At 52.2% G+C, this 16197-nt stretch overlaps 1 protein-coding gene across 4 annotated transcripts in view; it reads right to left on the bottom strand.

The window, feature by feature from the left end:
• Mgll (monoglyceride lipase) overlaps positions 1-16197 on the bottom strand; it is a 102021-nt gene that overhangs the window by 3383 nt on the left and 82441 nt on the right. For 2 of the 4 annotated variants that reach the window (XM_087656302.1, XM_087656303.1), the window contains exons 6-8: positions 11871-11954; positions 7250-7339; positions 1564-1779 (exon numbers count right to left, since the gene is read on the bottom strand). In XM_087656302.1, the coding sequence (XP_087512428.1) occupies positions 1564-1779; positions 7250-7339; positions 11871-11954 (390 nt within the window). 4 annotated transcript variants of the gene reach the window in all.

Genomic DNA, 16197 nt, shown 5'->3' with positions numbered 1-16197 from the left:
GGAGTTCTCTCCGATGTCTGCTGGAGACACCCATCTCAGAGGGGCACTGCTGTCCCCTTGCTTTTACAGGCCCAAAGCCTGGGTGTAGCCTTCAACTCTGTTTAGAGCAATCAACAGGTCCACTGCCCCTGGCTACTTACTCCTCAACATGTCTCTTTCATTTTGAAATATTCAACCAGGTTCCGAACATCCTAACTGCATCTGCGCCCAGCCTGTCTGTCCTCCTGTCTGTCCCTCCTCCCAGCTTTGGGAACCGTCATCTGACTGTTTACAGTGTAGGTTCAGGGCTTTAGTTCACACAGGCCCATTAAGACCATGGGCTCTATGAGCCTGGCCCAGTTTGCTTTTCAACACATTTCTCATCCTCCAGAAGCTTCTGCGTGGTGTGGGTATTTACTCCTTAGATGGGCACAGGTGCCTCCCATCTGAAGGAAACATGCTCGTTTCCTCTGAGCAGTGTTTCTCGTGGGTCCCTCCCCTGTGCCAGTCTTCTTCTTACCTCTGCTCCCTGTGCCAAGACCAAAGGCCCCCAACTTACCCTTCCCTTGGTCCGGAATGTTCTACCATGGCTAGTCTTCCTAACAGTTCTTGCCTGTCCGTTCATAGGAGGGAAGTGTCCTCGAATCCTTCTGTCCTACAGCCCCTGTCCAAGCCCTATCCACAAACATTCTGAGCATCCATTTTCCCTTTGCTTACCCACTGGGGTGCGGGCTGCAGGTGAGGGAGAGCCTTTGTCAGCCTGTCCTCTGAACACCCAAATAAACAGGAGTTGCAGAAGTGATGGGTAACTGCTGAATGGGGCAGAGCTCCACCCCTGAGCAGCACCCTAGACGAACCCTTGACAGTTTTCAGAGTCTCTGCCAGGGTGGTGCGGGGTTTGGAGAAACTGCGGGCTTAAGTCCAAGGTCCTCAGTTCAAATTCTCACTCTACCACTTTTGAAGAGTCACCTAGCTGTCTTTATAACACAGTGAGGTTATACACCAGGTCATGTGGCACCCACACACTTGTCCAGGTTAGAAGTCTAGCAATGTGGGCAAGTAGGTAGGTATGCTCCATTTTGGGGGTTACATATTGTCTGACTGGTGCCCAGCAGGGCCTCACTTCCTCAATTGGGGTGTTCAGTGGGACAAATGACATACACATCTATCTGGACCCAAACAGCAGCTGTCCGGAAAGCCGCTGGGTGATATTCTGACTGTTCCTTGTATCAAACACGTCACACCATCCAATTGTAGCCTGTCTTCAGGGGGTGATAACCACAGGGCCCACCCCAGCAGTTGCCCCTGCAGACCAGACTCATCCAAGTACCCCAGAACCTGCGCTATGGGCTTGTTTTTCTTGTCCACATCATCAGATTATTCTCCTCCTTTGTTGAGGTTCACTCTGGTGAAGCAATGAACTGGGGAACCACATGCTGTCACGAAGTTCATTTGCCTCTGATCCCTCAACAACCCTTCCCAGCCAGGCTGGTCTGACCCCGCCCCCTCCTCCGCCCCGCCCCGCCCCGTCCCGTCCCGTCCCGTCCCGTCCCGTCCTAAACTGCCTGGCTTCCTGTCCCTCACCTTGAGTGTTTTGTCCTGACTCGGGGATGATTCCATGAGCAGGTAGGCACCTTTGCTGTCGCAAAGCCGGTCAGCAGAACCCTGCAGCAGCAGGAACGGCAGTGTCAGCCTGGGCATTGCTCGCTCTACCCTCGAGACAGCGTTCAGCAGCTGGATGCCAAAGCATACCTTCACCCCTGCGTGGCAGATGAGTGGGTCGGAGTTGTACAGGTCAACCTGAGAGGAGGAGATTCTGTCAGCTTGTGGGCTCCTAAGAGGGGGGTCTTCTGCCTGTGTATCGGTTGTGGAGGTGCTCAGGTACCTGATGTAGCTTGATAGAATAGAAGCCCCACACCCTTCCCTGTGCTTCAGTCGTCCCTAGATGCTAGTCAGACCTAAGGCCAGGTCAGCGCAATAGGAATGCTGGGCATTGCAGACCAGCTAAGAAATGGCTGCTTCGATTCTCCCACGTGGAGCCCAAGGATGTGGAGGGCTGGCTGTCTACATAAAGGCCTGTAGGAAGTGTCTAATACTGAGCTGGATTTTACAAATATGAGTAGCAAAAGAGCCACGTGTGGTGGCACATGCGTATAACCTGTGGGAGGTGAAAGCAGAGAAGCTCGAGTTCAAGGTCATTTTGACCTTGCTTCAAAAATTCTAACTAAAACAAGATATAGGAACTCCATGTTACCCACCTCGGGTTATTTGGTTCCAGAGCAGCTCTGAGGGTGCTGAGATGTTACACCCCGTTTCCTTCTCTTCCTCCTCCCATCCCCAGCTCCATCTGTCTATGTGGGGTGACAGAGTGATGGATGGACATACAGAGAGAAGCCTGGACAGCATGGGCCAGAGCAGGATGCCTTCCTCCTCTACAAGTCTCTTAGGCTCCTAAGAGGTGGGAAGCCGTGGTACCCTTGGCTTACTTTTCTCTTTGCAGATAGACTTGGAGCAGGTTTGGGACAACCAGATGGTGGAACCAAGGTGAGGGGGACCGAGGGAGGGCTCCTGGGCCTGATACAGCAGAGGTCTCTGAGCTGGGACCTACGTCCACTCACTTCTGCCACCCCATTCCTCACAGGCCTGGCCAGAGGGACAGGCTGCCCTGCATTCACCCTGACATCCTGGATTCCTCCCCATGCCGGGCAGGGACTGAGCCCCGTCAAGCTGGCCCTGTGTGATCAGCTGCACGGGGACAGACACTTCTTGCAGCCGAGCTGGCGAGAGCCCTACAGAGCCAGGCCATCTGTTTGGCAGGCTAAGAGAGGACTTGCGTCTGACGGAGCAGCGTACGGGCAGTGTGGGAAGAGCTGGCCGTGAACCCAGACCACCATAGGTTTTTGTTTTTTTCAGGGTCTCCAGGAAGCCCTACTTGGAGGAGAGTTAAGGGACCATTGGAAGAGCCCTAGGCTTGGGGTTAGTCAAGTCTCGATAGCAATAGTAAGAGGGACAGCAACAGTGACACCCATCAGAAACACACCGTGTGCATAACCTGGTGACAGAGATACCATTCAGGACCCCACTGTATAGCAGAACAACAGCCGCCATCTGCACTCCTGCTACTGGGTGCAGTGCCCCACGAGGAAGCAAGGCTCCTACTACCCATATGATACAGTAGAGAAACTGAGACACCGAGAAGTCTAGTGGCCCAGTTGCATTAGTACCACAACTCCTCTTCTCCTCATAGAGCCCTTAGTATTAGGCAGGGTATGGAACCTTCCAGATAAAGGGTACCCATTTCAGCTTCTCTCGCAACTAGGTGTGGTCATGTGACTTAACCCTGGCCAATAAGAAGCTGGCAAAGGAGCTGGCCATGAGCTTTAGGTCACGGAATGTGAGGAACTGAAGCAAGGCTCCTTGCCCAGGGCCCCTACAAGCGCTCAGCAATGACTCTGGGAAGGCATGGGGCAGAGGAGGAAACCAGCTTCTGCCCACCATACTGCTGCCAATGGATCTGTTCACACTGCATCTGTGCTAGTCTCCTCCAGGCTCTGGGGATGATAGCCTTCTGGGCTTCAGCCCACCTGCTGTACTAAGTCTGCTATTCATATCCTTCCAGAGGCTTCATCCTGCTCCACTAAAATGTCCCAATATGCTAGGTCCAGGAGGAGGCGTCCACTCCAGGGGTTAATTGCTTCGTGGGCCCAGCCACTTCCTGCTCTTGGCTTCCTTTCTGTTTCCTGGTCATGCAGACTGTGTTTACACAAGGATACTTTCTGGGGAAGGAGCCCCAGTGTCAGTGTCAAGGAAAGGCAGATCACAGATAGAACTGTAGCTAGGACAGGAGGTAGGAGGTACAGAGGAAATGAAGTCAGAGAGGGACCAGGAGACGTGTGCCCCGTGGGACACTGAGGGAGGCCCTGAATCCTTTGGTCTGCTCACTGCGGGCTTTTCTCTCTTTTTGTGGAAGTCAGGGCTGCAGGCAGATCTAGAAAGAGCTGCACTGAGTCAGCATGGCTAGCATTTTGGAAATATTTCTGGTTGTCAGGGCTAAGGATAGGGTTGAGCATGGGAAGAAGTGATTGCAACTATATAAGGTCACACCTGGCTACTTATCTTCCCTTCCTCCTGTGAGAATTAGGGTGACAGGCACGTGAAATGCCCTTCCCGCCCCCAACTTCTGTGTGCGTTGACAGCTACATTTTTGTTCCTAATGTGTTAACTGTCAGGTGCCTTTGGCCCAAAGATGAACCTAGGCTCAAATTCTGACTTTACTAACTGTACTATTACGTGAGTGGTTTGCTTTCTTTTAACCCAAGCTTCCAGAAGTTCAAACAAGAACTGACTCAAGGTTACAAGGAGACAGAAGGAGCTATGGTGTCCCAGAAGGTGTGGAAATAAGAATATAGCGGGGTTGGGGATTTAGCTCAGTGGTATAGTGCTTGCCTAGCAAGCGCAAGGCCCTGGGTTTCGGTCCCCAGCTCCAAAAAAAAAAAAAAAAAAAAAAAAAAAAAAAGAAAAGAAAAAAGCTTCAGGAAGCTCCTCGGATAACAAGATTCAGGGGCGGCCATTGTAAAGTTGGCAGGCGGTAGGTGGACTGGAGGACTGTACCACAGCAAACCCAAGCAAGTATCTGTTGTCATTTAAAGAGGGAGCCACCTGATTCCCCAGATCCCACCTTCCTTCTGGCCTTCCCACTGTGCTGTCCCCTGGGACCTGGCTGCAAAGTCCTTCACTTCAGTCCTCCATTGTCCTTTTAAGGCTATTTTTTTCTAGCCATCAGGCTCCATGGGAAATGTGTCATCTAAAGATGAGCTTGGAGACTCCCGCTGCGCGGGCTGGGTGGCACCTCTCCTCGCCATCTCCCTGGGGTGGGTGGAGTGGCTATTTTTAATGTTCAGAACAGGTTCGAAGGCAGCAGGGAGGCAGAGCCTCTACTGAGGACTGGGATGGCTCTAGCACCCACCTGGAGGCTGAGATCCCTGTGCTGCCCAGCACCTCCAGTCCTATGTCCCTTGCAGGGAGACATCTTAAGTCCAGGTGGCCCAAAGGACACAGGTGGCAGATGGGTGCTGTGGGGGCTATAAGCTGTCCTTTAGCTGTCCCTCCATTCTCCAGAATACCTCAGAAGTGATTTGCTGTTTTTTTTTTTTTTTTAAGAGAGGGGCTGGAATAACTGCATTCTCCTTCCCTTCTCTTTGCCTTTTGTGTAGGAAGGAGGACAACCTGGCCGTTTGGTGCAGATTTAGAAGGCAAGTTCCTCTTTGCCCCTCTCTTTGATTGGGCTCACCAGCCAGCCAGCATCCACCCAGGCTGGACCCAGTATTTGAGATGCAGGTCAAGGAGTCCCTGTCTCCCATGGAACTCCTTTCATAGAGCAGTCAGTACCACAGAACAAAGGTGTGGGCTGTATGGCCCAGCAGAGCAAATGGAACAAGTTTTGAGATTTATGTAGAAGCTGGAAAGAGTCACTGATCTAGGCACAGGCTTGCTGAGCAAATGAACTCATCTTCCTGCTCTGCTCCGGACGTGCTCTGCGACACCAACTCTCTCTGAGCCTCAGTGTCCACACTGGGTCAGTGAGGTGGACCTTACCTAGACCCAAACCCGACTTCTACTGGCTGGCTTTGGCCTTTCTGAGTCTTTGTCCAAACTTTCAGAAAGACTAAGAGCCACATAACAGCCTCCCTCCCCCATCCCAGCCCCCAGCCCCTCAACAGTCAAATTTGGTTCCAGACCAAGAGCTTGAAACTACTGGTTTCAGAATAAAGCCACACTAAAAGTTTTAGGGACGATGGACAGCTCCCTGGGTCTGAGGCCCTCAGGCTTCCAGGAGATCTGTCCGCCTCCCATTTATTTCCTCCCACCCCCGCCCACCCCCAACTTGATGTTTTTCCCCCTTGAGCTGGGATAGGACTAGGGCTTCCTGCAAGCAGATGAGCTCTCCAAATCCAGCTACTCCTCAGCTTCCTCCCTGTCTCTTACACGGCTGGCCCACAGGCCCACACGTGCTCTTGGGTGGAACCTGACCCTGAGACCAGGGTCCTGACTGCCGGAAAGCAGGTTAGACCACTGGGTTGCCAAGAGTCCCACCTAGGGGCAGATGAACGGGGTCTTTGGGAGCCTGTGATTCACTGTTTTCAGGCTTCCAAAGCAGGAAAGGAAACTGAGGCAGAAGAGTAGCAAACCAATTTGCTTAATTGTCAGGGTAATTCTGGTATCTTCCACATGTCCGGGGTTGCTCCTTCAACCTTCTCGGAGTTGCAGGCTCACCCACCAGTGAGGCTAGCCAAGCAGCGGGAACCTTAGGCCTTAGGCAGGTGTTCTCACCGTGGGGATCGTTTGCCTATCTGTAACAGGGTCTGTCTTTCCTGACACGATAATCCAGGGACCTGCCTTCCCTTTTCTCGGCCCAGTCTAAGCCCTACCCACTTTTTTGGACAGATCCTCCAGGCTTTTCACACCTGACAATCAAGGTCAGCCTGGGACAGCTAAGGGAGTGCCACTGCCTTTACATTGCCCAGCTCAAGGGGCAATGCAGTTCCTGGCTTCTCGGGTAATGAGGATCCAGGCTTCTGTGCCTGTGCTCAGGGACAGCCAAGCAGAGATACTGGTCAGAGAGAGAGAGAGAGAGAGAGAGAGAGAGAGAGAGAGAGAGAGAGAGAGAGCAGGTTCTTACAGAGATTTTGATTCGTGATCCAACTGTGCCTGAAGCCTTTGGTTCCTGTTACTAATAAATGCCTTCTTGTGCTTAAATCCCTTTATTTTTTTATTCTTATGTGTACATCGTGTGTGTGTGTGTGTGTGTGTGTGTGTGTGTGTGTGTGTGCGTGCGCGCGCGCGCGCGCGCACGTGTGGAGGCTAAAAGAGGGTGTTAGATCCCTCAGAGTTGGAATTATAGGTAGTTGTGAGCCACCGATGTGGAGTCCTAGGAACCTAACTGGGGTCTTCTACAAGAGCAGGAAGCTCTTGCAATTGCTGAGCTATCCTTCGGAACCTCTTGACTCGGGTTTCTGTCCCATGCAACCGAGAGAGACTTGACTAACCACACAGCATGACCTCCATCAAGTTCATGGTTGGAGTGGAGCTCAGACTCCTGACCTTCCCCTAACCCTTAAGGCAAGGACAAAACTTTCCACTGCCCTGTGTCCCCATCACCTGACCACTCAGAAAGGGCAGAACAGAGTTCAGGAAGAGAGAGCTAAGATCTCATGGGTCCAGCCTTCACCTGCTTACCGTCCCCAAACTCCCCCTGTCCATCCATACTCACCTCCGACTTGTTCCGAGACAGCACGCTGGAGTCGATGCGCCCCAAGGATATGTTTGGCAGGACAAAATTGAGCAGTTTGGCAGCAAGGACCTGGCAGAGAGGCAAAATGAGATGCATGAGTTCAAGCCATCCATGATGGGAGGGTTAGAGTAGGAGCCGACACCCAAGCTGAGCACAGAGGCTTTGGTACTCAGGACTCTGGGATCCTGCTCGACGCAGGGCCTGGGTGTAGGGCCGTTCTCCTGATGGTGCAACCTGGATTCTGCGCAGATACAACCACAATCAGATGTGACTGTGGATTACTTAAGAGCCACGGATGAAGCCACGTCCCTTCCCCAAGACACCGAGATGGCACAGCAGAGTCAGAATCATTGGATCAGCTGCCAGAGAGCAAGGAAACAGGGCAGCTTGGATCAGAGAGGATCGCTTGCATGTTGAGTTCTGCCGCATAGGTAAGAAACCATCACCAGCCTGAATAGGAAGAAGTCCTGTGATAGAGGGAAGAGCTCTGTGAGTGAGGAACACGGGCTGGGACCTGGATACACAGCTCTGCTGGCACAACCGCCAATGGGGGAGGGGCGCTACCACCCCCTCCCAACAGGCCACAGGGAAGGTTAGTAATACGGTGGAGGGAAGCCTGGCAAACTGTCCGTGACTACTGAATGCGAATCTCACTTGGGTCTCAGCCCAGCCCCCCATGTGGATCTCAGATATTCCTAGGAAGGCAGAAGACCCAATCTCACACGTCTGCCTTCTGAGAGAGGCTGTTTAATTTCACGTCTGCAAGTGAGTGCAGACACTTGGGGCGAAAGAAGCTATTTCAAAAGTGAGCTGTGAAATGCTGGAATTAGAACCATGGGAGCCGGCGAGGGGTGAGTTCTGAGGAAGTGTGGAGGGCACTTTGGCACAAACATGGGTCCCTGGATGGTGGGCAAATTGCTCGTGGCACAGGGTCCCCGGTGCTGCTGGGTCTCAGTGCTAGATGGGCTGTATGCTGGGTGGCCCTGCCTCTTGGTGTTTAATAGAGCCTGTGAGTAGGGCTTACTTCTCCTCTAGCCTTGGGAAACATTTTTATTGGGGCCTTGGGATACTGGGACAATGGAAGCTTGGCCTCCCTGTGGTCAGTAGGGCTGGGTTAAGACACATCTGTCCTTTTTGTCATGTGTCCCTCCCTGCCTATGCTCATCTCTCTCCATGTTGGTATCTGAGAGCTCTAGTTCTTCCTTCTGGCCACAGAAGCCACTGCCATTCTCAGCCAGGCCTCCCCTGGGATCCTGTAGCCAACCTGTCTCCTCTGGTCTCATAGTCAGCCACCAAGGACCAGCCAGAGTAGGGCCTGCTTTGCCCCTAAAGGACATTGTGTTGGAATGTACTCTGAGCACCACATTATCATTTTGCTTGTCCCCGGAGGGCACAGTCGACGACAACTAGCTCGGAGAACATCTTTGTCTATTGCACTCTGGATGCACCCTGGCATCCAGGCAAATGAAGCTCGCTGGTGTTAGCTGCTGTGCTACTGCTACTGTGTCTGAGTGCCAGAGCCCTGGGCTCCAATGCTGCGGTCCATCCCAGAGGATTCCATCTGATCACCCCCCCCCGGGGGGGGTGCTAACAGCTTGCACTCCGTGAGGCCACCTGGGTTGGATGAGTTGTATGTGTGCGTGGGGGTGGGGGAGAGCTGGGTTTTACGCAGCAGTTCAGCACACACGCAGAGAGGGAAGGGCTTGGGATCTGGGCATGCTGACAAACACTTGGAAGATGTATCTGTAAAAACCAAGATGTGTGGGGGTGGGGTGGGGTGGGCTTCTTGGGAGCCCATGTTCTGGAGTTGGGAGCTTGCGCTTTCAAAGGTTACAAAAATCTAAGAATGAAGTAAAAACAGCCAGTTAAGTGCAAGGAAGCTGTGGACTGCAGCCCTGTGGCCATCACTGGATTCAAACTACAGCACTGGGATTGCCCAGGCCCATTGCCTCCTTGAACACTGAGGAGATCTCCACACGATCATGCTACGGGGAAATCTTCAGTAACATGAAGTTTCATGGAACTGACTTCTGGAGACTCCACTGATCTGCCCCAGCTCCCTGAATCCATGTGGGGGCTGATAGTTGGCCCACTCTATCCCTGACAATCCCAGAGGCCAAGGCCCCAGGCAACAGGACAGGCGTGTTTCTGTCACTGTCCCCTTTTGCCAGATCCAGCTGACTTTCTGCTCATCCTCAATGTCACGGCCACAGGCTCAGGAACAGCTGTCTGGCTAGCCACTGCAAAAGCCTTCCTGCAGAATGGATCGGTCAACTGATAGTTTGATCACCCACTGGGTCACCACAGGGAGCACTTGTGGATGCTGTCTTGACTGTTTATGGTACAGATTAGTGCTCTTAGCTGTATCCATGGGGAGTCAGTGAAAGGATCGGTGAGGAGGGGACATCAAAGGAGGGACAGGGACTGCCTCAGCGCTGGCCTTGCAATAGATGAAGACAACAGGTCCACCACCAGATCTATCTCTTGCCCTGTGTCATCCGATTCCACATGGCCCTGGCACAGAAGTGCGGTCCAATTCAGGACTGCTCATCGCACAGAGGCACGGCAACCTGCTGCTGGCCCGTGCCAAGCCAAAAAGCACTGATACCCCGAGGTGCTGAGGCCTCCGTTCCTCCTAGGCTCTCGAGTAGACACACCAGGGTTCAGGATGAAAACAGGGACTGGGATGTCTGGAGCCAGTTCCAGTACCGCAGAGGGTTGTGGAGGAGGGGCTGTGGTGCCAGGACATCTGCCCGTGGGGGAGAAGTACTGTGAAGACAACTCTGCCCTCTTGCCAGTCAGCAGACTTCGACCTCCACTAAGGAAGAACTTTTAGTAAGCTAAAGGAAGCTTTCAAGGAAAACTGGGGGTTGAGGGAGAGGTCACTACTCCCTGAGATGTGTTTCTTTACAAAACAGGCTGTTCCTTCACAGAGATGAACAATAGGCTATGGCCTCAACCTCCCTTCCCAATATAGAGGCCATGTCCTAGGGGCCGCTTTCTCTCCCCAGTAGCCCAAAGCCCAGTGGGAGGTGTGGTGGGAACACACCGGGCCTTAGCCCTGATGGGGGAGGTGATGCCATAGCGGCCACGCTCAAACACAGTCACTCCTGCCCCCTAGAGTTACTGTGCTAGCCCTCAGGAAGGGGGTGGCAGTGTACTGCAAGTATCAGCTCCTAACAATGAATGTCCAGTGCTGGCTGTGTAGATGAAGATGCTGGTGTCCTAGCAACAGGACTGGCTGCCCACTCACAGACATGGATGAGGGCCATTGCCTGCGGGGATGCAGCCTTTTGTCATGGTCTGCCCCACAGGATGCCACCCAGGAAAAAAAAAAAAGAAGGGTCTCGGTACATTGGTGGCTGTGGGGGATCTGGGGACAAGCCAACCCTGGAAAGAGCCTGCGGATGCTCAGGACAGATGCCCCATTCCTGAACAAGCACAGAAGGAAAACCATTTTTATAGTTTTATAGGGTTCATATGTGAAGTGATGTGATAGTGTTAGCTGCCGGTTTGACAGAGTCTAGAATTACCTATGACATGGGCCCCTGGGAGTGTCTGATAGGGACTGTCTTGGTTGTTATGATTGAGGAGGGAAGACCCGCCTACTGTGGGCGGGGCTGTTCCCTTTCTACGATCCTGGACTGAATAAAGTGGAGAAAAGGAGCTGAACACCATAGACACTAGCAAGCCAGCATTCACTGGATTCTCTGCTGCTTGACTGCAGATACAGTGTAACCAGCTCCCTCAAGCTCCAGCTGTTCTGTCTTCACCACCGGGGACTATAAACTGGAACTGAGAGCTAAATAAACCCCTTTTCCTTAGGTTGCTCTTGTCAGGGTATGCTATCACAGCAACAGGAAAAGAAACCAAGGCGGGTGATGTCTGAACACCTGGCAGGCCACTGTCCACAGATACCCAGGCCAGTGCAGGAGCTCTGACCTCCCTGGCCCAAGTCGCAGACATGGATAACGGCTATTGCCTCACCTGAAAACCCCACCCCCCATTGACCCCAGTGTGCAGGCAGAATAGGAGTCACAGTTCAACCCCAGCCACTGGACGGGCTCAGATGCTTGCCCAGCTTTGGCCACCAGCTCCCTAAACCTGCATGGTAAGTTCTAAGGAACATTTCTAACAGGACCCATTCAGAGGGCCGATTAACTTCAAAACAACAGCCTCATGGCTTAAAGAGGTGCTTTAGTAGTGACTCCCACTAACAAATCAAGGCAGGTTGAAGGCTGTTCCTGAGACACAGGGCATCAAGCATCTGCAAGAGGCCCTTCCCCACCGTCCTTTTAAGACTGGATGATTGCATGGATGGAGTGTGGAGGGGGAAGGCCTCTCTGCAGTGGAAGGATCGGATAGGGCAGGAGGGCTGAGCAGCAGACAAGGGCCGAATGATAAGGAGGCATAGAGAAACAAGTCACCACAGCAGATCCCACACCTGGAGAGGCTGGGGGGTCAAGGTTGCCAGACAGTCCCTGCAAGCAGCTGCCTGCCATATCCCTAAGCCTTGGCCACAGTAGCAGGCCACACTGCTACAGTGTGTCAGCACGCACCCCTGATTCTCCCAGGAGACCAAGGGTGGGGTCGTGCTCACCCACAGGTGGAAAGCATATGGGATCCAAGCCATTGACACTTCGGCCGCCTTCTCAAGGGAGGTCTTCGTGATGGTCAAGTTGTCCTGCAGGATGGGGAGATGGTGTGGGTGCAGCTCAGGAAGAGGGAGACTGCGAGCTGCCCACCTTTCCCAGCAGGCAAGTCACACGGGACTTGGTCACAACTGGGTGCGTCACAATCTGGGTTATTAGCATATATTCGCATGTGGTCATTATGCGTTGGGTTCCACAGACATTTCATTCAAGTTTACCATGTATTTTGCCTATATTTACCCTGTTCTTTGCTCCTGTTCCCCATTCCCTTTTCTTGCTCAGCCTATTTCCTTTCTCAAATAGTGCCCTTTCTACTTTTACACAGTGTGTCTCTGCATATACATGTGTGCACGTGTGAGCATGCATGTCTGTGTACATGTGTGCATGCATGTGCATATGTGTATGCATATGTGTGTTCTGTATGTGTGTACGTGAGTACCTGTATGTGTGTGTATGTGAGTCTCTCTTTCCCTCTCGGTGTGTGTGTGTGCGTGTGTTTGTGTATGGTTGTGTATGTGGAATGCAGATCTCACATATGAGAGGAAATGTGACATCTGTTTTTCTGGGTTTACTTAATTTCACTTAATGATTTCTAGCTCCACCCATTTTCCTTCAGGTGACATAATTTTGTTCTTTGTGGCTGAGTAAGAAAGACTCCATTGTCTGAACACACCGTATTGTCTTGACCCAGTCATCTGTTGATGGCAACTTGGCTGGTTCTGGCTCCACTGGGACTCCTACAGTGGTGAACCTGGATATGTAGATGTCTCTGTGGTAAGTTGACTTAGATTTCTTTGGGTAAGTTCCCAGAAGTGGTAATGCCACCATCACACGGTAACCTGTTTCTTCATTTTTTCCGAAATGGAGACAATGAAGTCTCCCTCAAAGACTCCTGAGGTGTTTCCCAAGACTGCCCCTGCAGAACTTGTCTCTTGGTCCTTGCTGGTCAACAGAATGAGAAGCAAATGCCACCCCTAGTAGAGGAGTGTGTGACTTACAACTTTACCATATTTTTTTTTTTGAGACAGGAATTCACACGGTAGCCCAGGCTAGTCTTAAACTTACCACCATTCTCTCCACTTTTGGAGACCTGGGATGGCAGCTATGCACTCTCATGACTGGATCTGTGGCTGAAGCTCTGCGAGCCCTGATGTAACCCTATCACCATGAGTACTTCTCCACTGACCGTGGCTGTGCTCCTGATGTGCAGGGCTTGGAGGAGGGGAGAGCTGTCCTGAGTCCCTGTCACACCCTGGGGACAGTTCTGAATCAACTGCAGTGCCCATCACTGTAAATAGTAGAGACGTGCATAAATGCCTTTATTGATCTGAAAGGTCTTAATAGCTCCTCCGATCATTTTTAAGCTTCGGCCAGAAGAACTCACCGAGAGATGTAATTACTGCTCCTTCCCTCTAACGTGGTTCCTGAAAGGCTGTCCTGTATTCAGGAGGCCACAGGATGGCCACATCTGTGATCTGGCAAATCTCTCTAGGGTAACTTTAGATTGTTCTGGGCAGGAATGCATCCTGCCCAGTTTTGTAATAGAATGTCTCGTGCCTTTCCAGTGGTTCAGAGCATGCTCTGATGACTCTGGGGTAGAAAGCTTGCTTTTCAAGTTCAGATTCTGGAAATCTGAGCCCTAACTCTCATTAAACAGGTGCCCGTCACACATATCAGCTTATGGTGGCTGGCCCACTGGCCCGTGCAGGGCCACTGTCATCTGCAGTACCCACTCCATATCCCTTTCAGCCCACCGGAATCCACTGACAAAAACAGGCTCGGTGTGTTCAGATGGGAAGTAGGCTCTGGTCACAGGAAGCTGACCTCCAGCATGCTTTAGGGTGAAAGGGGCTCACTGGGTCAGGCCAATCAAACTGACCCTGAGGAAAACAATGGCCTCATTTCCTGGCCTTCTAATTAGGAGTCATTTCCTGTCCTTACAGATAGCACAGTAGAAAACAGTGCTTTCTGTGAGACAGGTCTCCTGGAGCTGGCCCCTGTTCCATACTTTGGCTAGAGGCCCCAAAGAGCTGGGAATTGGGCACCCTGGAGCCCTGCTCGGGTCCCCAGGGACCTCATAGGGAGATAGTTCCCATTGAAGACAACCCTGGCATCCCCAGCCCAGCCTGGACCAGAAATTTTGCCTTCCTTAAGGTTCCTAGATAAAGAAGGGATCCCAGAAGTCACCAGAGTCTGTTCAAGAGGGGCAGCCTGGGCTGGTGAGCAGCTGAGAATGTTCTCTGCAATTTTGGTCTCAAAATTTTTGCTGTTGCCGTTTTTTTTTTTTTTTTTTTTTTTTTCCCCTGTGAAACCACTTCCTCAGCAGAGAGTGCCGGGCACTGCTGTCTTTGTCCTCGGTCTCTTCCCCCGGGGCTAAATATATCCCAGCTTGTCTGAACAGAGCCTCGGTGTAAAAGGCAGATGGTGCTGAGCTGTTGGTGACTGGGCATCCTCCCATCCCGGGGTGAAGTGGTCACCTCTCCACACCCATATGCAGATGAAGACTGACCTACTACCTGAGGACCAGCCAAGGCTTGGGTACTGGCTGGAGGAGGTGGTCTGAGGACACCAGGATTTCTCTTCCTAGGTTGGCCTCCACTGTGTGGGTCCCCATTCGATGCGTTGGAGGCCAGCGCTCACCACTAATCGGCTCGGCAGCTCCATTAACTGATCTCAGGGATTCATGTGGCTCTGGAACCACCCAGAGGACATAGTGGGGGCAGAGTTCTCTTCCACTCCACCCCTTAGAGCCCCCTCCTGGGAACCCTGTCTCCACTTCCATTTCTCAGAGCACAGGAAGGAAAAGGGCAGCAGCAAGCAGCCAGTCCACCTGTGAGGCTCACAGGCACAGACAACCAGAAATGAGCTCAGGTTTGCTCTTCAGGGGTTCTAAGCCAGGGTCTGTACTTGGTGGGAGACGCTGTTTAAGATTCTGATGGGGGAAAGACCACCAAGATGTTCGACAAAAAAAAACCCGACAAAATAAAACCAAACAAACCCCTCAAAGAACAAGCAGATTAACAAAAGGAACATGTAATATTATCCCTTAATATACGTGGAACAAGTCCCCATCTGCAGAAAGAACAGACAGTGCTTGTACATGCCAACTCTATCCTGTAAGCCATCTCTGACAGCATGGCTGCTGACCGGCTCCCCAGGCAGGCGTTTCTTCATACCCTCTTCTATCTTTTGACATTTGAACTCTATGAATTATTCTCCAATATTTAAAATTACACTGGAAAGGAAAAAAAGACGTGGTGATCCTCCTTCGGGGAGCCTGAGGACTAGGCCACATGTGCTGAGCAGCCACGTGCCTCTGGCAGAAGAACCAAGGCATCACACTTTGTGCCAGTCAAAGACAACGCAGGCGGAAGCCCGGAGGCAGCAACAGACGCGGGGTGGGGCTGGCCCTCACCAGACCAAGGGAAATCTAATTTGTCTTGGTTAATCAGACGAGACCTGTGTCCCCCTAGAGACCTCTGCTCCTGATTTGACAAGGTGATCTATTAGTACCAGGTTTGAAAGGTCACTGGCCCAGAAGTGTGGCCACTGATGGCCCTAGATAGAGCCCCGGGGGGCCCCAGGAGGAAGCCTCAGCAGCCTGCCTCTGGGCCCAGCTGCTGTGGTGCACTTTCTCTAAAAGGCTCTGTGAATTTTCTCTAAGGGGAAGACATCCATTTTCTTCTCTGTGAGGGGCAGCCCCACTGGAGCTTACATCCACCACTTGAGGGCTAATCTTAGCCAAATTCCCTCTTCCCAAACCTCGGTGTCCCCAACCCCAACACACCAGTCTTACCTCTTCCCTAGACTGGGACTGTGTGGGTGGACACAGCTCCCACGTGACAACTCCTGACACAGATGTGGACTTCCCGATGCACTGGCCACAGGTCTCCAGCATGAAGCCATTAGAGCATGGTAGAGCTGTCCCATCTAACCTCTGTCTCACTCACTCTATTTGTAAAAGAGCCTTTTGCTAACTTGGCCTTGCCTCACAGAATCAGTCACCAGGGCAGATGCAGAGACGGCCACATCCTTTGTACCTCTCCATGATGCCAGTGTACTCAGTGTCTTACATGCTGCCTGGGGACCACAGACAAATACCAAGTTCCACCGAGTGGGTACCGAGAGACAGGGGCCTAAGAGGCCACGCTGGTATTTAAATAACTCCCGGCATCATTTGGTGGTGACAGTATAGGCTGCCTGGTGCACCTAGACCCAAGACACACCACCTATCCCTCACTGTCATCCAAGCATCCCGAGAGCTGGCTCAGGCCA

This window comes from Rattus norvegicus, chromosome 4 (assembly GCF_021556685.1).
Source record: "Rattus norvegicus strain SHRSP/BbbUtx chromosome 4, alternate assembly SHRSP_T2T, whole genome shotgun sequence".
Lineage (NCBI taxonomy): Eukaryota > Metazoa > Chordata > Mammalia > Rodentia > Muridae > Rattus > Rattus norvegicus.
This window is presented reverse-complemented; position numbering and strand designations above follow the sequence as displayed.